The sequence below is a fragment of the Quercus lobata genome, chromosome 3 (assembly GCF_001633185.2).
Source record: "Quercus lobata isolate SW786 chromosome 3, ValleyOak3.0 Primary Assembly, whole genome shotgun sequence".
In the NCBI taxonomy this organism is placed as follows: domain Eukaryota; kingdom Viridiplantae; phylum Streptophyta; class Magnoliopsida; order Fagales; family Fagaceae; genus Quercus; species Quercus lobata.
This window is the reverse complement of record NC_044906.1, coordinates 44,133,963-44,155,547: the sequence shown is the minus strand read 5'-3', so window position 1 is coordinate 44,155,547 and position 21,585 is coordinate 44,133,963. Positions and strand designations below refer to the sequence as shown.

The following is a 21,585-nucleotide window of genomic DNA, read 5'->3' as shown; positions in this document are numbered from 1 at the left end:
TTTTTTTTTTTCAACCGAATAAATTAGTTTTTCATTTTTTTGCTTTTTAGGTATCACAACTATTTATATGATGGAAAATAAAATCTTTTTTATTCTCTTAGTTTTCTTTCCGTCCTACCAAATTGCAGTCTAGTTCTTTAGGTGCTAAATTAAACTCTTTAACTAAATTCAAACACATTTACATTCAATTTAGTTCTCTCTAAAAAAGGTAAGGAATTGTATCCAAGTTTTATCATCTTTTATGGACATTAACCTATGACCAACAAAAATTAACCTGGTTCACTATTTATTATGTAAAATATAAATTGTTTTTACAATATAAAATTGTTAAAAATTATGTATTTCTAAATTTGCTTTGATTTTATAAAATACATTATTAATATTTTGGTTGATTTATAATGAAAATGCATGGAACATATCTGTAAGTAATTATTATAATTTGATTTTAAGAAAAAATATATTATAATTTATGATGTAGGGGGCAAAACCGTAACCAAACCCTATTTGTTGAGAATGGGCTAGGATAGAAGCTCAATATAATTAATTTGTATAGGTGGATGGTTAAATTTCACACTTTGATCTCTTGTAGCCACGGGTTGATAATTAAAGAAGGGAGATTAGCAAAGATGACAATACATACAACGAATTATAGCAGGAAAATAGAGATTCTTATTTAAGCCTTTCCTCAAGTTGGCTGAGGAGCAATTGTTCTTAAGAAATACACTTCTCGGTGTTACACTGGTCTCTTTCTCTCTATAATTCTCAAATTCTCTCTCTCTCTTCCTACTTTTTTCAATCCCCTCTTAGGGAGGACCTTACTTACTATTTATAGTAGTTTGGATTACATCCCAACCTTCTACTGAAAGGGCTGTTGATATCTCTTTGGATACTTGTCCTATCACTGCCTTATTAGTGTAGTAGAGTAGGTTGCAAACTGTGGGGCACTGTTCAAGAGTCATTTTGACATACACTGGTCTCTTTCTCTCTATAATTCTCTCTCTCTCTTCCTACTTTTTTCAATCCCCTATTAAGGAGGACCTTACTTACTATTTATAGTAGTTTGGATTGCATCACAACCTTCTACTTAAAGGGTTGTTGATCTCTCTTTGGATACTTGTCCTATCACTGCCTTATTAATGGTGGTAGAGTAGGTTGCAAGCTGTGGGACACTGTTCAGGAGTCATTTCGACATTAATGTAGCAAACTAAGTTGGTATAGTGTATTAAATGTGGAGTTGATGGATACCTTATATGGAAGTTTCCTCCTGCTATTACTCATACGTCATTACAATTCTCCTCGGCTTTTAGCCTTATGACTTTTGTGGCTTATCTCCTATCTCTCGAGAAGTATCTATTCCTTGAGCTCCTTGGGCAAGTTGGCTTTCTTAGTCTTCCTGACCCTATTGTCCTAATTGGGCTGAACTTGATTTGATGAATAGTTGGACCCAGTTATACCTTGGGTGGATCCCTTTGATAATTCCTTCTCTTTAAGCTTCCTCCTCGAGAGGTATTTTATTTATTTATTTTTAATAATAAAATCAATAATTGTAGAATTATTTGACCCTTTTAGGACAAATTTGTTTAAAAAGAATGTTTAAAAAAAGATTTTCATATTTTTAATTAAAGAATTGAATAAAACTAAAATTTAGAGGAGTATGAAATGAGAGCACTAAAATGAAATAATTGGCAAAAAAAAAGAAAGAAAGAAAAAAAAAAAGTAGAATTTGTAATTTAGCCAAAAAAAAGAAAAAAGAATAAAGAAATGGCGTGAAAATATAATGAGATGAGCCGCGAAGCCGAACAGGCGAACACATGTAAAGAACGAAAGCGAGAAAAAAAAAAAACCCTAACAACGCAACACGCCTCCCTCACCGAACATATAAATATAACATCTTTCTATTCCTCACCTCTCACTCCTCTCCTCTGCCCTCAGAAAACCCTAGACCTTTAGGGTTTTAGTTTTAGTTTTTCCTCTCTCTGTTTTCAGACCTTAGCTACCTCCTCCTTCTTCTTATTCTTCTTCTTCTTCTATACAATGGGCAAGTCAAGTAAGAAGTCGGCTACTAAAGTAAGCAGCTTCTTCGTTTTTCGATTTATACAATACAATACCAAAAAAAAAAAAAAAATCACATCTTTTTGCAAAGCCTCTCTGTTTTTTGGTTTTGTATTTCGATTATTATTGTTGTTGTTGTTATTGGGTTTTGATATTTCTTCATTTTGTAGGTTGATTCAGCTCCTCCTGCTGTTCTTCCACCGTCCAAGTCTGCCAAGAAAGGTACCCATTTTATTTATTCATTTTTCTATATTATTTTGTGGATTATATTTGGTTGTTTTTAATTCAAGGGGGTATATGGTTTTTGAAGGGTTTTTTTTTTTTTTTTTTTGTTGTTGTTGTTGTTGTTGTCTGTGTGTTTTTAACTGTTAAATTTGAATGCCTTTTATGTTCCTTGCGTAGTCATTGAATTAGTGGATTTGGTGTCCAACTCTGAGGTTATTGATTTTTTTGTTTTGTTTGTTTTGTCTTGGGTGATGATTTTGTTTTGTTTTGTTTTTTTTTTTTTTTTTTTTTTTTTTTAATTTTTTTTTATAAATTTTTTATTTTTACATTTTTTTGAAAAAATAAAATATTTTGCACTTGGTTTTTTGTGGTGTCTTGTACTGAGGTTTTGAAATTCTGGGTTTTTGATCTTCTTGAAGGCAAGAGAGAAGCTGAACAACAGCTAGAGAAGCAAGTTGCAAAAAAGCAGAAGGGGGTTGAGGGTGTAGAGCAGGCTGTTGTGAAGCAGAAGGTTGAAGTGAAGACACAAAAGAAGAAGAAGGTGGAAACCAGTAGCTCAGAAGATGGTTCTTCATCTGAGTCTGAGGAAGAGGTCAACTATGTGAATTTTATGTTTCAGTTATTGTTAATTGTTTATTTCCATGAACGGTCCGAAGTGATTACAGTATGATATGACATTATTAACAAATTTTGTGCTCATTTTATGCAATGTTTGGATTTATGTTCTGTCTGTCTTATGTTGATTTGTGTCTACTTTTGTGAACATGTATTAATTATTGAACATCATTTATTTATTTATTTTTGGGCTGGGTTTTACTGAATTTGCAATTTGTGCTAATCAGGTCAAAATAAGCAACAAGAAGAAGCCTCCTGTGGAGGAGTCCAGTGATGATTCTTCAGATGTTGAGTCCAGTGATGATTCTGATGATGTGAGCAGTTCCTTTGACAATATCTATTTTTATTTTGTCTTATCATGCCACATCTACAGCAACACTTGATTAAGATGTCAACTTCTCTTGTCTCAGGAGCCTGCTTCAAAGAAACCTGCAGGTGCTGCTAAAAATGGAACCCTTGGTGCCCCAGCTAAGAAGGGAGTGCCTGCGCCAAAGCTTCCCGAGTCTGATGATGATTCCTCTGATGATGACTCTAGTGATGAGTCTTCAGATGATGTGAGCAGTTGGTTGAGTTTTTTATTTTTATTTTTTTTTATAAATTTGTTTTAATCATGCTGTATTTACATCAGTATTTGATTACAATGTCAACTTCTTTCATCACAGGAGCCTTCTACAAAAAAAGAGGTAGTTGCTGCTAAAAATGGTGCCCTTGCTAAGAAGGGAGTGGTTGCAGCAAAGCCTGTTCTGAAAGAGTCTTCAGATGATGAATCTTCAGATGATGACTCTAGTGATGAATCTTCGGATGAGGTGAGCAGTTTGTTATACATGTTCTTTTATATTTTTTGTGACACATAGACAGCAACATGTAATTATCTTATTTTGTCTCAGGAGCCTAATAAAAAAAAACAGGCAGTTGCTGCTAAAAATGGTAAGGTTGCTGCCCCCGCTAAGAAAGTCGAAGTTGAATCATCTGACAGTTCAGATTCAGATGATACAGAGTCAGATGTGAGTGTAGAATAGTTACTATATCGTGTTGATGCTTTTGTTTTCTGATTTTGGGATCTGTATTTTTGTGTCAAGTTAATTTATTTGAAATTTCTCCTTTATTCATGTGCAGAAACCAACTGCCACAAAGAAAGTATCTGATGCTGCCCCTCCAAAGAAAGTGGACGACAGTGATAGCTCCTCTGATAGTGAATCTGAAGATAGTGAATCTGAAGAGGAAAAGGTGTGTTTGTCATGGACCTTTTTGGAACAATTCTTGTAGAATTTTATTCTGATACGTGTGGTCTTAAATGCCTATATTTCCATATTTTAATAAGAAAGTGTAAATTAATTGAAATATAATAAGCCTTCACTTTGCTCTTTTAATTGGCCATAATATCATGACTGCTAGAAGTTCAGAAAATTGTAAGGCATTTTTATTTATTTATAGCTTTTAACCTTATTATTGGCTTCTGTCCAAAATTATTGTGTGTTATAAGCTTTGAGTATCATCTTCTGTAATTCCCATTAGCTTTGCACTAGGTCTCAGTATTGTTTAGTTAGTCACATAGCTTATTTTTGACCCTGCAGCGTGCTCCTGATTCAAAGAAAAGTAGCAATTCAGAGGAGGAATCTGAGGAAGATACAGATGAATCTGATGAAGATAGTGAGGAAAAACCCTCCAAGACTCCAAAGAAAAATGTAAATTTAACTCCGCAGTTCTGTGTTTCTAATCATGTTTTGGTTGAATGATATTGCTTAAGATGAAATCTGTAGTGGTAAAACAACAACTTGATGATTTTTTGAAGCAATGGGGTCCATGAATCTATACATGCATGTAACTTACCTATAAAAAAAGAACATGGTAAGGGATGTTTTGATTAATTGTAATTAATCATTCGTTAGGATTGTCATAGGAAATGAATTGAATCAAATATTTAGGGGCATGCAATTTAAAAAGTGCATATAATGCTTATTATCGATACTATTAATTTCCATTCTAAACATTTAGAATCTCTAAAAATAGCTTTGGTCCTTATTAATGCTCAAGCTCTATAACTTCTGGAACAGAACACTGATGTGGAAATGGCAGATGCCGTGTCACCAAAGACCAAGCAGACTGATTCAAAATCTGAGAAGAAAGCTGTAATTAATCATTAAGCCTTTCTCCTTTGAGGAATTGTATTATCACTTTTTTCATAGATTTTTTGGTGATTTCTAACATATTTGTGCAGCCTCAAACCCCTGTTACTCCTCAAGGTCAAACTACATCAAAGACTCTGTTTGTTGGCAATCTTTCATTCAATATTGAGCAAACTGATGTGTATGTATAGCTTCTGGAAATCTTAATAGAGTGTTCAGATAATTGTCATCTCATTAATGTATTTATGCAGGGAAAATTTCTTTAAAGATGCTGGTGAAATTGTTGATGTTCGGTTTGCTTCAGATGCGGATGGGAGATTTAAGGGCTTTGGACATGTTGAATTTGCAACAGTAGAAGCCGCACAAAAGGTATGCTTTTGGTCCCATTATCTAGTAAAAATGTAAAAATTTAATGACTTTATATTTCTGACTATCATTTGTTGCTCTTACCTGTGACTTATACTTGGCTACTTTGTTGGGCAATATTTTTTCTGTTGAAATAATTAATATGCTGTTTTTTTCCACTTTCATTGAATATGATCAATGAACACTATTTTCTTTTCACAGGCTGTTAGTTTGAATGGTCAAGATTTGCTAGGCCGTGCTGTTAAACTTGATTTTGCTCGTGAAAGGGGGCAATATACCCCACATGACGGGTATTTCTCCTTGTTTCTACCAGTCTTCCAAACTCTTTAATTCAGAGTATCTAATGAACTCATTGTGCTCTATTCTGTGCTGTAAAATAATGTAGTAAAGAGAGTGGCAACTCATTCCAAAAGGGAGGAGGAAGAGGTCAGGCCTATACAGCATATGTGCGAGGTTTTGATAAATCTCTTGGGGAGGATGAGGTACTGTTGGCATACCAACTATATTTTCCTAATGCACACTTTTATTAAAAGTGTTTTCTTAACTATGTTAATGGAAATGCAACACTCTTTACAGATTAGGAGTGCCCTGGAAGAACATTTTGGTTCTTGTGGAGATATTACAAGGATGTCCATCCCAAAAGATTATGACTCTGGTGCTATTAAGGGGTTTGTGCCATTTCCCTTATTTATATTTTTAGCAATTTCCCTGCTCAATTTACATGAAATATACGCTAATTGAGCACAAGGTTGGTAGGTTTCCAAATTTAGAATTAGTTGTCCTCTCTCTCTTTCTATCATGTTTTATGTCATTTTTTTTCCTAGTGTTTGCTTGTTAATCACTTCTATTTTTAGTGTACTGGTGAAGAGCACCTGCTTTGTGGAGTCTTTAAATTTTGTATTTTTAAATATTGGCATTTCAATACCCTAATAGTTCTACTTTGCCATATAAAAGTTTTTGAAAATATCATATAATTTGTGAAGTTAAAATATTATGGTTCATTCTTGGGGCTGTGCAAGCATAACCAACCCTGTTATTGAGTCTGTTTTTTTAGATTAGGAGGCAGCATACTAAGTTTAAAAGTATGTCACTGTAGAATTTTTTCAAAATATGTTCGAGGGCAATAATTGCAATGATGTAAAAGATTTCATAACACAATCAGGTTTCAATAATTACTCCTACAATGTTTGGTGTCAATTAGGCTTAATTTTTTTTCTTCAAGGTTTTTGTGTGTATGGAGTTTTCAATTTTATCTTTCTTGTCAACCTCTTCCCCTTTTCTTTTTGTCTTAGCCTTGTTGCTGATTTCAATTCATGTTTTAGCTGCATTATGAATTGGATCACCTTGATAGACACTACCTGACTTCGTTGCCTTGAAGCTGTCAACATTGATCTTGTTGTTTATGGTCTAAACAATGAAAACAATTGCAGGTTTGCTTATGTGGACTTCGACAGTACTGATGGTTTGAACGGTGCTCTAGGACTTGATGGATCTGAACTTAATGGTTATGGACTGAATGTAGAAGAAGCAAGGCCACGAGGTGATGGTGCAGGTAGTGGTAGAGGTGGTGGAGGAAGAAGTGGTGGTGGGAGAAGTGGTGGCAGAGATAGTGGTGGTCGGTTTGGTGGAAGACGTGGAGGTGGCCGAGGAGGTGGCGGTGGTCGTTTTGGTGGGGGTGGTGGTCGTTTTGGTGGTGGAGGGAGGGGACGTGGAACACCTTATAAGCAAAGCTTTGGATCAACTGGTATTATTTTTGTTTGTATATCTTGGTTATACCTGTGTTTTGTTATCTTATCATATGGCTTCACTCGCATATTCTAGCTGCTGAGGTTGTTTGATATTAGATTTCTTGAGCCATCTGAAAATATTATAGCCTGTAATGTACTAATGTTTAATTAATTAATGCAGGGAAGAAGACGAAGTTTGACGATGATGAGTAAGAAATAATGAATTCATATGAGCGGAACTCAATTTTTGGTTAGAAGTTATTTGTAATAGTTTTGGTAGATGGTAATTTTATATAAGATTAGGTGAATGGATTGGACTTGTGGGAGACGATTACAACTCTTCTCTTGTAATGCAATTGATGATGCAGTGGTTGGAAACACCTGGATTTAATTTATATAATTATTATGAATGTTATTTAATGTTTTTTTTACCAACTTTTTTTTTTTTTGTGAGAAATAAACTAATTGCTAAACACACGCACTCAGGCGGCCTAAGGCCTATGCAACTTATGCCTAGGCCTTAGGCCCCAAAACAAAATAAAAAATTCCCTATTTAAAAAAGGCCTCATCTCCCTTAGGAAAAAGTCCAAAATTTTATAAAAATATAATATTTTTTAAATAATTGATATATATTTTTAAAAGTAATGCTAAAGATATCACAAATTTTACTATAGCTTTAATTGACATATTATCAATCACATAAAAAATAATCCAAATATAAGTAAATTAAGTAGTTGGAATTTATCAATTACAGTCATTATTATATTATATTGTGAACATTTTGTAGTATCTTTAGTATTTTTTTTTTCTTTTCTAACCAGGTTTCCAAAATAGGAGACCAATAAAAATTTAAACCAATTGAAATCCTAAAATGTTTCAAAAAAGATGTTGCAAATGTGATAGATCATCAACGAGACAATGATGACTAATCTCCTCTAATAATTTGAGACCTTAATTTTTGTGAACTAATCTCTTACAAAGCTACCCGCTATATAATCTCTATCTATCTCTTTCTCTTAAAAAGAATATATAAAATTAAAATTTAGATTACAACTGTATTTAATTATGCATAGTCATATATCCAAGTTAAAGTAAGTTTTTAAATTTTTTTTTTTTTTTTTTAAGTTCTTTTTGTTTAAATTTATGGTTTAACTATAATATCCAATCCTTTATATGAAATTAACCTTAGTTTAGTTTGTATTATTCATCAATTTTTGCATTTACATCAAATTAGTCTTAATTTAATTAGTATGATATAATTTTATTTAATTAATCTGTACATATAAAAAGGTCCCATATAAAATTTTTGCCTTGCGCCCCAAAATTTTCTTGGACAAACCCTGCACACACTTTAATTACACACTCAAACTAATTGCTATAATTTCTTTCATCTTGGTGATATACGCGCCATTGACTGGTGCGTTGAGCTTGAGATGCATCTGACCGTAGCTGGTGTAACTTGTGAATTTGGACCGTAACTCAAGAGGAATCTTTTTCACTGGATAATCTAGCTTACCTTTTCCGCTTCCTAGAAATTATGATTCAACACACGGTCATCTTCAATTTCACTCAATTCGCCTCATCATAAACACAATTTTTCACTTCCTAGAATCTTTAATCTTTACTAGGATATGACAAAATTTGTAATTGTCATGTAACACAAGTGCCCTAAAACACTAGTCCTTGTCTCTGGGGGCAAGTATGGCATTTCCTTGTCTCTTTGTAGTTTACAACAACTTGATTGTAGATTACAGAGTATCTATACCAGTGAAAACATATACTGAAATTGGCTGATGCTGAATGTTAAAGATGTTTTAATGCTAAAAATGTAAGGATGTTTCAAAGTTGCTGGTTAATGCTGAAATTGGCTAGGCTGTTGCATTTTGGGGGAAATGGGTTAATACCCTTAATTTTAAAACTATATTGTAGAATACTTCTCTTTCCGAACTATTTAACAAAATCAAGTTATAGGTAAAATTTGACGTTAGCATTGTCAAGTTTTATGTATTTTTTACTAATTATTATTATTTTTTTTTGAAAATCTAAGTGGAACTTGACATTGTTAATATCAAGTTCTACTTGAAAATATACATATAACTTGATTTTAAGAATATTGAGTTTTACACAGAATTCGATTTTGTTAAAATTGAATTCCAAAATATGGGCATTTTGCTAAATAGTTTAGTAAGAAGATATTTTACATAGTTTTAAGATTAAAGGTATTTACTCATTTGGCCACTACAATTTTTATTGTTCCTATCCTTTAAACCATTAAATCTCAATCCCATTCTATGTACTCATTTGGATCCTATGTCCAGCGTCCACGTTTAGTGTTTTGCCTTTATTTTTTACTAGTGTCTCTTGCACTGTTCATGGGACATGAACAGTGCATTAAGGCAAAATAATGTTTGGAGGAGTGAATAGTAACCCAAATTATTTATTTATTTATTGTTTTCAGCAATAAGTTTTCAGTTTTCAGTAAAATAAGCGGTATCCAAACACACCCTATGTATTTGTGTGGTAGATTAAGTGTTTTTTTTGTATGCATTGCCTCTTCCAAATAGAAAAATCAATCAATTTTAGATTAGGATCTCGATCTCAAATATGTTGGTTGGAAGGAGTATTTTGATCCTTAACTTTGATCTCAATTTTGCATTTTTGTTTTCCTTGTTTTTAAATTCAATATGGTGTGAGAACATTCAATTAGATTTCAAATTTGTTTTTAATTAGAGTCTAATTTTGCATCAAATGTCTCATTAAATTTATTTTATTTTATTTGTGTCAAGTGAGTGTTTCAACTTTCATGGGTGGGTGGGAAGGACGGTTTTGGATTGGATCATTGTATGCTTGGTAGAGATAGGCCGGTGGAACTTTAGCAAGCAACCTTTTTTTTTTTTTTTTTGGTTACATGAGAATTTGAAAACTTTGAAGATTACCTCTAGATCAAATAAGGGTGATTTGTTTGTGGAAATTTCAGAGTACCACAATGGGGCACGACGTGGTTGTCTACAATTTCCAATAGAAGTCAAGACTGGTGATTGGGCAGCAGCCCAGCCCATTAGTGTTGACCCGACCCGACCCATCTGCCCATTTAATTAATACCGAATCTGAATGGGCATCTTCAATTATTTACAGTATTTATTTATTTTGGCTTTGAGCGGGCAGAGAGAGAGAGAGAGAGAGGTTCCGAGCCCCAGCGCCGAAGAAGAAATGGAGGATGAGGATGCCTCACCGAGTAGGCTGCAGCGGCGGCTTTCTCTGAAGAAGAAGACCCATTCTCACTTCAATAATTATCACTTCTGGAAACACAAGGTTCCTTCTTCTTCTTCTAACACAAATATTATTTATTATTTTACAATTACAATTCATGATGTTTGTTTGTTTGTTGTTGTAGCTGAGAGAGAAGTGTTACAAAAGGGTTCGAGAGGACAGAACCCGCTTGCTTTGGAAATTGAGGTTGCCATCTTCTCCCAATCATAATAATAATAAGGTTAAGGTTGGTCTTCTTCTTCTTCTTCTTAGATGATGCTTATGTTTTGATTTAATGCATTGTGTTTTATATTATGATGATAGATAGATATATAGAGTCAAGGAATATTTATTTATCTTATTCATTAATAGGGTTAGCAGAAGGCCCATCCCCACATACCTGTTTCAATGTATACCATCTCATATCATTGTTGGCATGGTTTTGCGTGTATTATTCATGGGAAGCATTTATCACTTGTACCTCATAAATTGTATCAGTGAAGGGTTGTGATTTTGTCTAGTGTAGTGTAGTCCAATTTATTCACTTTACTGCTCTTCACCTCATCTAGAAACCTTTGAAATCTCTTAATTTTCTTTCTACATTCACTAGTGCACTTCAAATTTAATTCCTCCAATAGGAAATAAATATGTCTACTTACAGTTTTGTCATCATTGGCTAGTCTAAAACTCTATCAAAGTTTTTCTCACACAAAATTTTAGTGTAGATTACTTGCTAAGTTTCTCACTTACAATTCAACAAAACTCCATCAGTGTGTATAACAACTTGATAGAGTTTGGGAAGCACAAGCTGCTGTTGTTAAAACCCGTTAGGCAGGTAATTCAAGCCGAAAAGGTATGAGGGAATTAAGAAATATGGTTTCTAATGTTAATTATGATGGGCATGACGGGCATTTTGGGAGAAATACCAGAGGTAGTTTGAAATCCTCTAGGATGGGCTTTGTCCATGACTTTGAAGCTTTTTTCTTGGAATGTGAGGGGATTGAATAATCCTCATTAGAGTGGTTTTGTGAAGAATTTACTAAAGGAGTGGAAGTGTGATGTTGTTTGTATTCAACAAACCAAATTGGACATTACCATCTCTACCATTGTAAAAAGTCTGTGGGGCAATCCTTTTGTAGACCAGGTAGTTTTGGATGCCATTCACACTAAGGGTGATTCTTTTGATGTGGGATAGAAGGGTGGTTGAGAATGTTCACTGTGTAGTAGGTAGTTTTTCAGTTCCGTTCTGTTGAAGTGTGTGTTTGATGGCTTTGAATGGGTCTGTTTGGGGGTGTATGGAATGACTGTTGATAGTCTTTGGGAAGCCATGTGGGTGGAGCTTGATAGTGTGAGATCGCGGTAGAATTTAGCCTGGTTTTTGTTTGGTGATTTCAACATTATCAAATATCTGGTAGGGAGACTTGGGTGTAATTCGTCCTGCCCAGCCATGTTCAAATTCTCAAATTTTATCAAGAAACATCTTTGGGTCGATTTGCCTTTGGTGGGGGGGTGATTTTACGTGGTTTCGAGACTAGAAATTCTTCTATGTCTAGAATTGATAGAGTTATGGTGTTGGCAAATTGGGAGGAACATTTCTTAGATGTGATCCAAAGGCTTCTTCCTTGGTGGTGTTGGATGATTGCCCTCTTCTTGTGGAGGTGGGAGGCATGTCGTGGGGGAAGAGTCCTTTTAAATTTGACAATATGTGGCTAAAAGTAGAGGGTTTTGTGGATAGAGTTTGTTAGTGGTGGAATGGTTATCACTTTGTGGGGCCCCTAGTTATGTTCTAGCTTGTAAGTTGAAGGCATTGAAAGGGGATTTTAAGCAATGGAACAAGCATGTTGTGGGGGATGTGTCATTTAGGAAAAATTGTCTATTGTTTGAACTTTTAGACCTTGATATGAGAGAAGGGTTGTAGGTGTTGACCCAAGAGGAAAGAGTTAGAAGAGTTGTGGTTAGAGCTGATATTGATTATTTGGTTTCTTTAGAAGAGATTTCTTGGAGGCAAAAATCTAAGGCTTTGTTTATAAAAGAAAGGGATAACAATACTCAATTTTTTCATAGAATTGCTAACTCTCACAAACGAACCAATCATATTAGGGGAGTGGAGGTAGAAGGTGTTCTTTACGAGGATGAGTTGGATATTCTAGATGAGGTGGTAGATTTTTATACTTATCAAAGAAAAAAAAGAGGTGGTAGATTTTTATAGGAAGTTATGTTAGGAGCCAGAAATCTTGGAGGCCTACGATTGATGGGTTAGATTTTTCCTATTTTGATGAATCAGAGAGGATATCTCTAGAGAGGGAATTTGAGGAGGAGATTCTTGAGGCACTTAAGGAGGTTGAAGGAGATAAGACCCCTAGGCCTGACGGGTTTACTATGGCTTTCTTTTGAAAGTGTTGGAGTGTGCTCGAAGGGGACGTTATGGCTTTTTATTTTGTGTGGATTTTCATAGATAGTGTGTTTGAAAAGTCTCTCAATGCCACTTTTCTATGTTTGATCTCCAAGAAGATGCAATAAATATTGAAGACTTTCTCCCTTTGAGTCTTGTGGGTAGCTTATATAAACTTTTTGGCTAAGGTGTTGGCACATAGACTTTGTAGTGTTTTGGTACACTCATCTCTGATTCTCAGAACTCTTTTGTTGGAGGGAGGCAGATCCTTGATTTGGTTTTGATTGCAAATGAATTCTTGGATAGTAGAATTAAGAGTGGTATTCTTGGTGTGATAGTTAAGCTGGATATTGAGAAGGCTTATGATCATATGAACTGGGATGCCTTATTTTATCTTATGAAGAGGATGAGTTTTGGCGAGGTGGGGGAGATGTATGAAGGCTTGTATTTCTACAGTTCGGTTCTCAGTTCTTGTCAATGTTCTCCAACGGGCTTTTTTGGCAGTTCACGTGGTCTCTGTTGAGGGGATCCCTTGTCTCCACTCTTATTCCTCTTGGTTATGGAGGTGTTGAGCTGGTTGTTGAAGAGAATGAAGGAGGGTGACTTTCGGTGTGGTTTTCAAGCGGGATCTCATGTGCAAGGAGGTTTGAATATTTATCACCTTCTCTTCATTGATGACACTATTTTATTTTGTGATGCTTCCAAGGAACAATTATTATATATATATATATATATATATGGATGGTGTTGATGTTCTTTGAAGCTATTACGAGCTTGAAGGCCAATGTTGGTAAGAATGAGATTATTCCAGTTGCCTATGACTTATTTGGTTATGCCTCTTGGGGCACATTAAAAGGATTCATCGATACGGAATCCTGTTATAGAAAAGATGGAGAGGAGGCTTTCTGGTTGGAAACGTCTATATTTGTCAAAAGGTGGCAGACTTACTTTGTTAAAAAGTACTCTTTTGAGCCTCCCTACCTATTTCTTATCCTTGTTCACTATCCCTCAAGCTGTGGCGGCTAAACTAGAAATGATTCAAAGGAATTTCCTTCAGGGGACTTCTAAGGAAGTATTTAAATTTCCTTTAATTGCGTGGGATAAGGTGTTTGCCGGTGAAAGGAGGCTGGTGCACTAGAAGTGAAAGAGGGACTCATGGGTGTGGGATGTGGAAGAGTATTAGGGCAGGGGTAGAGAACTTCTTTGGACAGGTAGTGTATGATGTGGGGGAGGGTCAACGTATTTGGTTTTGGCACGATCCTTGGTGTGGGCATACTCCTCTAAAGGATCTGTTTCTAGATTTGATTGATTGTTCTCAATCTAAAGAAGCTCAGATTTTTGACTTGATTGTTTCTGAATCAGAAGGAAGTAGGAGCTGGAATATACAATTTCGCCAAGTTTTTCATGATTGGGAATTGGAGGATGTGTACTTTTTTTGAGCTTCTTTATTCCCATATGCTCACTTGGAGGTGGGGGCGATGATAACTTGACTTGGAAGTTGACTCAAACTGGTGTGTTTGATGTGCGCTCTTATTATATTTTGTTGGCTGGTCCTCTTGCTGAGGTTTTCCAAGAGGTTTTTCCTTGCCAGAGCATTTGGTGTGTAAAGGTGCCTAAAACGGTGTTTTTCTTTTTATGGACTACAACTAGAGATAAGATACTCACCATTGATAATCTTGTTAAAAGAGGGTAGTCCCTAGTTAATTGGTGTTGCTTATGTCATTGTGATGGAGAATCTGTGGACCATCTTTTACTCCATTGTAAGTTTACTCATGTTTTATGGAGTGAAGTTTTTCTGGTGTTTGGGATCCAATGGGTAATGGGTAATGCTGATGACAATTACTTCTCTTCTTTTTTGCATGGAGGAATTGGTTTCGGAAGCACCTATTAACTACTTGCAATATGGTTCCAACATGTCTAATGTGGTTAGTTTGGCAGGAACGTGATACTCGTACCTTTGAAGATAAGGAGAGACCGTTAGATCTCTTAAAATCTATTTTATTTGGCACTTAGTTTCAGTGGGCTCGTATTTGAGGTTTTACGCAATGTATTTTTCCATTCCTGAGTTTTTGCATTTTGTTGGCTTTAGCTCGAGTTTTATGTATTTGTTTCATGTTCAGAGTGTTCATCATCGTGAGCATGATGTCCATTTCATTCAATAAAAGTCTAATTACCTATCAAAAAAAAAAAAAAAAGAGTTCTGAGACATATTAAAGGCTTTAAGAAAGGGGGAAAAAGTGTCTATTTGAGGGAATTGAGAGTGTTAGGAGTTTGTTTGAGGCCATATAAACTATAGATAGAGGGTGAAAGAGAGGAGTTGTGTAGGTAGGAAAGATAGGGTTTAGTGGTGAGAAGGATTGGATTGTTTTTTGCACTATGAAAAACAGGCTATGAATGAGCAATTTGAATTTCTTTGGGAATGGGAACAGTCCAATGACTTACAAGTTGAAAATCTTGACCTGGAACATTGGGGGGATTAATGACTAATGAAAGGTTGAATTTGTAGAATCTTATACGCAGTAGGAAGGCTTGTGTGATTTTCCTTAAAGTAATCAATGAGGATTATCACTGAAAAGATTGTTATAAGTTTGTAAGGTGGTACTTTCTTGGGATAAAATGGTGTTAATTAGGCTGGATTCAGTATAGGGCATTTATTCACACTACTGTTCATTTTTTTTGTGTGAAGAGGGACAGGGGATAGGTTTGAGTATGCGTTTGTCAAGAGTTTATGGTCCAAAATGACAGTGTGTAATTGTTTGTTGTTGCAGTAGGAGGGTGTGAAGGGTTGGTGGATTTATTTGATTTCAAACTAAAATGGCTCATGCGATTTATCACTTTTGTATGATAACCTTTATATTTCATATAGGAATAGAAAATTGAGTTGATTGATTCTCCTATTCCTTGGTTGAACAAGCATGGCACATCATGTTCCTTATTTTCTAATTTCATTGTTGTCTGCTTCCACAATTGCATCCGATTAGTCTCTAGTTATGTCAACTCAAGGGGTCTAAGGAGGGGAAAAGTCTATTTTGACCTTTTGTATTTAAAGTGGTTTCTGTATCTATTTCAATATCAACCTGACAATTTTTTATTTAAAGTGCTTCCATCGTGCATGGTCAGGGTTAAGAACATATGAGACATTTTGTTCAATATCCAGTGTGGCCTTGAGCATTGAGAGGAGCTTTCCCTACTACATTTGCAAATGGGCATCATCCAATTAACCTTCTACCTTCTTGCCCATTTGCCTTTGACCCACATGACTCTTTGGAAATATCTAAGAAGTGTGCTGGTGTCTTGGACACATTGTTGAGGTGTTTTACTGAGAGGATTTGTCAGTTGGACATTTTTCATGACTTTGGATGCATTGCTAATAGCATTTTAGAGGGGAGGAGGGAGTGGTGAGATTTGGGACTGGTGGCATTGGATTTGGTTCTTGTTACGCAATTTGCTGAACAAAGGAAATAGAATATTAGAATACTCTGTGTCTATTTTTTTTTTTTTTGATAAGTGAATATTGGAATACTCTTTTATGATGCCAATGAGCAAGATCCATTGGGTGCATAATTTACCCTACCCCCCCCTCCCAACCCAAAATGAAAAGAATACTCTTATATGCCTTTACTCACTGCAGCATTTTTTACATAACTAACCAAAATTGGTTTATGGAATTTCCCAAATACATATAAAATGATTCTGCATGTCACATGTTCAGATTCTGTTTCAATCTGGACATAATATGAACAGAACGAATGTGTATGAAAAGTAATTATTTTCTTCCTTTCTCTTCCTTCTGAATTACTTGTCTCTCTAGAATAAATTTTTATATCCCATCACCTACTTATTTTCCCATTTCCTCTCTTCTGCAGGACTTAATCCAATCTGCTTTTGAGGACATAATATCTGATGAACTCAAAAAGATTGAGGACTCATCATTGAATGATTGTTCGAAGTCTCCAGCATCTGCCCTTGAGGCCAATGATGTGTTATGGGAATATGATGGTCTTCATAATGTTTATCAAGGCGAATGTGAAGAGATTTTGTTAGAAATGCAAAGGATCTTTTATGAGGATTATAGGGCAGAACCAACTAGAAAAGGTGAAACATGGTCTCACTGTTTCTCTCTAACTTACACTCGTTCTTAGTGGGTTTTGAACCTCATGATCTTTTCTTCCATCCTATTTGCATTGGGGAGGAATCTCTATTTGAACTAGAGTGTATTGGCAAAACATGGTATCTATTTTACAAAAATAATTTATATGAGATCTTTAATTTCTTGTTTCTGGAGGAATATCTCCAAAATATTCACTTAAACAAAGATGTTGTCATGCAAAGAAAAATAGGTGAAAACTTTTGTATGGATGCAATTGTTTTCAGCATGTTAATTAGAATTTCATTTCTTTCAGTCAACTGCATATCCAATTCATTCTTTGCTCTACCCTTTAGATCTTTGTCTTCACTTCCCCTTTGGATCAATATCTTTCCCGTCAATTAGTTTACCTTATTTTTCCCAGCTTGAGGTTTTGCTTTTATCTTTTTCTCATCTCCTTATAATTCCAAACTACACCCATTATAAATTTTAATGTCAGAAAGTGATTCAATTTGTGTCTTTATGTATGCAGATGTATGTATTTTCCGCATGTGGACAAAACCCTATTTTGGTTCCTAAAACTTCTATAAAGTATCAATTACATTCTCAAATTTAGAAAGAAGCGATCAATTACACCAAGCTTTACTGCATTCATTATTTCCAAGCTTCATCATGTCCATAAGCCAACCAAAATGCAAAAACCCACCAACTTTGGCATCCACGCTGGATTTGGATAAATCCATGGATTTAGTGGCACAAATGGTGGATATGGCTGTGGTTTTTTTGGGGTTGTGGACAAACTCGAAGGCATGAGTAAGCAACTAGCATATTTGACACATTTGTATGAATGTTCCTTGTTTAAACTAAACAAAATAAATTTAAAAATCCTCCTAAAATGTTGTTAGGTTGGCCAAGAAGCATTCTTGTCATCGTTATTTACTCAGAAAAGGAAGAAAACAGGTGGGTTCATATTTTAAAAAATGTGGGTCCAAATTTTAAAAGTGATATTGAAAGTTTAACGGATGAACATTTTTGGAAACTTCCATGTACTTTGAGATAGTCCAAAAAGGAAAGCAGCCCAACTAGATTGAATTGGAGGGAATATTAAAGCTTTATCTATGGTTAACAACATTGTCAGTGATAATTGCTTTGTTGGTGGTTTCTGTTGCATTTGATAGGCAAAACAACGTAGTTGCAACATTTTAGATATTTGATGGTTCTGCTACTTTTTAAATTTTAGGACCAAATTGGAGCTTCACACAAAATTGAGGGACCAAATAAGTGTTTGACCATTATATATTTGGATCTATATACATCTCTTCTTTGGAGCTTATAATTGGTCAAAGTGTTACTTATCAAAAATTGGTCAAACATCAATGTATCTTTTGAACATAAATGCTTGATTTTGCTCGCAGAACCTCAGGCCCATATTGAAACATGGGAAGATGAAGAAGATGCATACTTGGCCCGTGCAGTTTATGAGCATATGCAGCTGAATGATGAGCAGGTATGACACCCGCAGTTTGTATTTGTTTACACAACAGTTAATGGTATATGGTATATATATGTATCTTTTTATAAAATTTACATTTAATTCCATGTACCATGCTTATTTAATTTCTCTGGCCATATATACATGTTCAAAAGTCTGTGTTGTCATTGTGCATATTATTCTGATTGAATTGTTATTTGCATAAAACATAGAATCATATTAGTTCCACTATCAGTTTACTTGAAAATTGTTGTATGTCAAGTAGTTATGAAATTTTCTCGTCCACCTCTGAGGGTGAGAACTCATTGGAGGGGCCGGAGAAGGAAAGCCACTAGGGTTAACAATCCAGATGATAGAGGTGGATGTGATCCTTGACTTTTAATCAGCAGTAAAGGATCTCAACCAGAAAAAAATAAATGAAAAAAGAAAAGAAAAGAAAAGAAGAGGTTGTAAAATGAGAGAGAAATGGATAGGAAAATTAGGTTCCATTGCAAGCCTGAACCAGGTAGTTAACACACACACACACAAAACCCTTCAAATCACTGGCTTGAGAATTGTAAGCATCTTTGTCCTGAGTGTGCCTGAACAGATTTTCTATTATTGGGGCCATTTTCTTTTTCAACCTTGGGCTGGCTTTTGTAGTAGTTTCCAGCATCTTACACTTGTTTTTATTGGGAGCCAGGTTTTTATATTACACATATTTCAGGTAGTTTTTCTTTGATCAAATGGAGTCCTACAGATTTCTGAACTGATTGGTTTTGCCTTTGGAGGGTTTTCAGTTTTCAATAAAATTATTTTTAGTATCACAAAAGGCTTCATGTACAATACTAAAATTAGGGTTGATTATGTGTATAATTGAGCTTGTTTCCTTTATTTTGAATGCATCATTGCCTATCCATATATTTCTTAATCATTATACTTAATTGTAATTTGTATTTTTTTCTGCTATTGCTTGCAAATTAAGAAATCCCCATGCAAGGTGTTGTGGAGCTCTTAGTCAGTTGGCTAGGCAAGTTCAGCAAGTGTAGTAATGCTGAGATTTGGAGTATAATCTCTCTCATGTGGGGTTATTTGGTTGGACAGAAATTCTTGGACTTTTAAGGGCTGTGAAAGATCGGTTCATGACCAAGTGCTTTTATTCCTCAAGACTTTGCTTGAGTGTATAAATGCTTTGGGGTTGTTTTCTTTTGCTGCTTTGCCTGACTTGCTTGATCAATGTACTTTTAGTGTTTAATTTCGGTGTACCTGTATACATCCTGTGTATATTGGTGGCACCCTCTGAATTTCATTAATGAAATCTTACTTAAAAAAAGAAGAAGGTAATACCCATGCAGCTTAATTATTATAGAATCCCTTGAAACCATGAATCTTTCAATTCATAAGCACCCCTTAAGACATTCCTGCTACCTTTACTTTTCAGGACAGCTTGTCTTGTGTCACTAGTAGCCTGAGGGCTATTCTGAGTTACCTTGGTTTGTCTCCCTTGCTTGCTTTATTTCAATCTGCTACTTGGTGTGTCCATATTCTATCAAAACTTGTCCCATGTGTTCTGTGTGAATCCAACATTGCAAAAATGCTTATAAACAGTTTCTTTTAAAAGCGCTTTTTTCCTATTCCCCCCCTTTTTTATCAAAGAAAGATAAGATAAACTAATTAGAATTTTGGATGCTGATGGTAGGAGTGCGAGAAGATTTGGTGCCCCGTATGTAAGCAAGGAGAGTTGCTAGAGAATTACCATCTTATATACTGCACTCTGTGTGAACTTCAACTCAACAAAGACAATGAGGTCTTGCTATCTCCATCAATTTTCCTACTTATTCCTATGTGAGATTAATATAACTATTTTAGGCTGGATGGCGTAAGTGTAATATTTTTTCTTGAGAAGAAAACTATGTCGTCAGCATACATTACATAACGGATGACTTTATAATTGTTTTATAGAGTATGCCCCACTAGTAACCAAAGTTGATTCATAGTGAAGAGGTGATCATATCGTAAAGATATATTTCCTTTTCTTATGGAAAAAGATATTTACAAAATATGAGTGTAAAAGATAGAAAACAGACTGATAGTTGGATTACTTTAGATGATTCGTCTGTCTGGACTAATTATTAATATTCTTATTTCTGGGTATTTTAGGTAAATTTGGATTTGTTGCGGGTTCGTCTAGCAGAAGCCCATGCAGAACATCTTGATCGGGGTTGCAGGTTGAAGCCAAAGTTTTGCATGGAGGCAAGATTTGATTTAACTGCATTGTACATTTGTTGTACGGGTTGCAATATGTTTGAGGTTGTAATGTAGAAAATGGTAAAAGATATAAAGGCTAATGAAGATGAAATTTGTTTTCATGATTATTATCTCATTAAAATATCTCATTATAATAGTGAAATCTGTAATTTCACTATTTTAATTTCAGATGCAACGGTTATAATTTAAATGCTTATAATTTCAGATCCAACGCTAATAGATTTAAGGGCAACATGCAAAGAGACTCCCAAGGGTCTGGGTTGGTTGAAAATTGATCTTTGTGGTTAAGGGGCAACCATGGGTCGGGTTTGATTAGAATCTAATATTCATCACTGACCGGTGGAATATGACTTGCCGACCTGGTAACCATCTGATTTGGGATGAACAGATTGCTAGAATGAATTCATTGTCCTCCTTTCGTTGGTGGCCTGTTGCAGAGATGTTGTGATCTCCATCGGATCTGGACCCCTTGTGGAGATTTTACCATATATGGTGATCTCACCAGATTGGAGAAGATTTAGCCAAATGTGGCAGAGATTTCGTTGATTGACCTAGTAATATCTTTGGGTACAAATTAATATGATATACGTTACCATTAAATATAAAACAATAATAATAATTTAAAAAAAAAGAAAAAAAAAAAAGAAAAGAAACAAATTTAATCTAGGGGTTTAGCTTACCTTCAGTATTTTTTTAACTGGATATGTTATTTTATTTTAAATATACAATGCTAGGTGGTAGTGTGTTTTAATTTTTACGTTTTATTTAGTTAATAGGTAACGTGATAGTCTCTCATTAAAACAAAATGAAATTTCAGTTAAAAAAATACTGGAGGTAAGCCAAATCCTTAATTGTTAGGATTAGTGCCCTAAAATCCCATTGTACGATGCTATGTATGATATTATGTATGACATTATGTTATAAATAATGAAGTTGTTTTATTATCTAAAATGATGGTAGCATGACTATTTGAACATTATCATATAGTCATTGAGATGCATAATATG

At 34.8% G+C, this 21,585-nt stretch overlaps 2 protein-coding genes across 5 annotated transcripts; both read left to right on the top strand.

Moving 5' to 3' along the window:
- The first annotated feature begins 1,889 nt into the window (after positions 1-1,889).
- Positions 1,890-7,526, top strand: LOC115981880 (nucleolin 1). Its single transcript, XM_031104300.1, has 17 exons — positions 1,890-2,067; positions 2,223-2,274; positions 2,697-2,869; positions 3,120-3,206; positions 3,303-3,446; positions 3,555-3,698; positions 3,780-3,896; positions 4,009-4,119; positions 4,467-4,577; positions 4,947-5,021; positions 5,111-5,199; positions 5,270-5,387; positions 5,586-5,674; positions 5,770-5,866; positions 5,961-6,052; positions 6,815-7,128; positions 7,293-7,526. Exons 1-17 carry the CDS (start codon positions 2,035-2,037, stop codon positions 7,322-7,324), a joined length of 1,878 nt encoding a protein of 625 aa, XP_030960160.1. The 5' UTR covers positions 1,890-2,034; the 3' UTR covers positions 7,325-7,526.
- A 2,693-nt stretch (positions 7,527-10,219) lies between these two features.
- Positions 10,220-20,768, top strand: LOC115982663. 4 transcript variants are annotated; one of them, XM_031105326.1, is made up of 6 exons: positions 10,220-10,423; positions 10,506-10,607; positions 16,619-16,847; positions 18,255-18,346; positions 20,010-20,117; positions 20,471-20,768. In XM_031105326.1, exons 1-6 carry the CDS (start codon positions 10,223-10,225, stop codon positions 20,630-20,632), a joined length of 894 nt encoding a protein of 297 aa, XP_030961186.1. In that variant the 5' UTR covers positions 10,220-10,222; the 3' UTR covers positions 20,633-20,768. The 4 variants fall into 4 exon arrangements, with proteins under 4 accessions (XP_030961186.1, XP_030961188.1, XP_030961187.1 ...); XM_031105328.1 differs by having other exon boundaries at positions 10,242-10,423; positions 20,010-20,155; XM_031105325.1 differs by having other exon boundaries at positions 10,243-10,423; positions 10,506-10,601.
- Positions 20,769-21,585: the final 817 nt, after the last annotated feature.

What these genes read in the sequence shown, in the direction of transcription:
- LOC115982663 (XM_031105326.1), top strand. Translation starts at nt 10,223, where the DNA reads ATGGGCATCTTCAATTATTTACAGTATTTATTTATTTTGGCTTTGAGC. An exon ending in GGCAGAACCAACTAGAAAAG is followed by an intron (nt 16,848 to 18,254) that starts GTGAAACATGGT and finishes TTTTGCTCGCAG; the next exon opens with AACCTCAGGCCCATATTGAA. An exon ending in TGCAGCTGAATGATGAGCAG is followed by an intron (nt 18,347 to 20,009) that starts GTATGACACCCG and finishes TGCTGATGGTAG; the next exon opens with GAGTGCGAGAAGATTTGGTG.
- LOC115981880 (XM_031104300.1), top strand. Translation starts at nt 2,035, where the DNA reads ATGGGCAAGTCAAGTAAGAAGTCGGCTACTAAA. An exon ending in GTGAATCTGAAGAGGAAAAG is followed by an intron (nt 4,120 to 4,466) that starts GTGTGTTTGTCA and finishes TTGACCCTGCAG; the next exon opens with CGTGCTCCTGATTCAAAGAA. An exon ending in CAGTAGAAGCCGCACAAAAG is followed by an intron (nt 5,388 to 5,585) that starts GTATGCTTTTGG and finishes TTCTTTTCACAG; the next exon opens with GCTGTTAGTTTGAATGGTCA.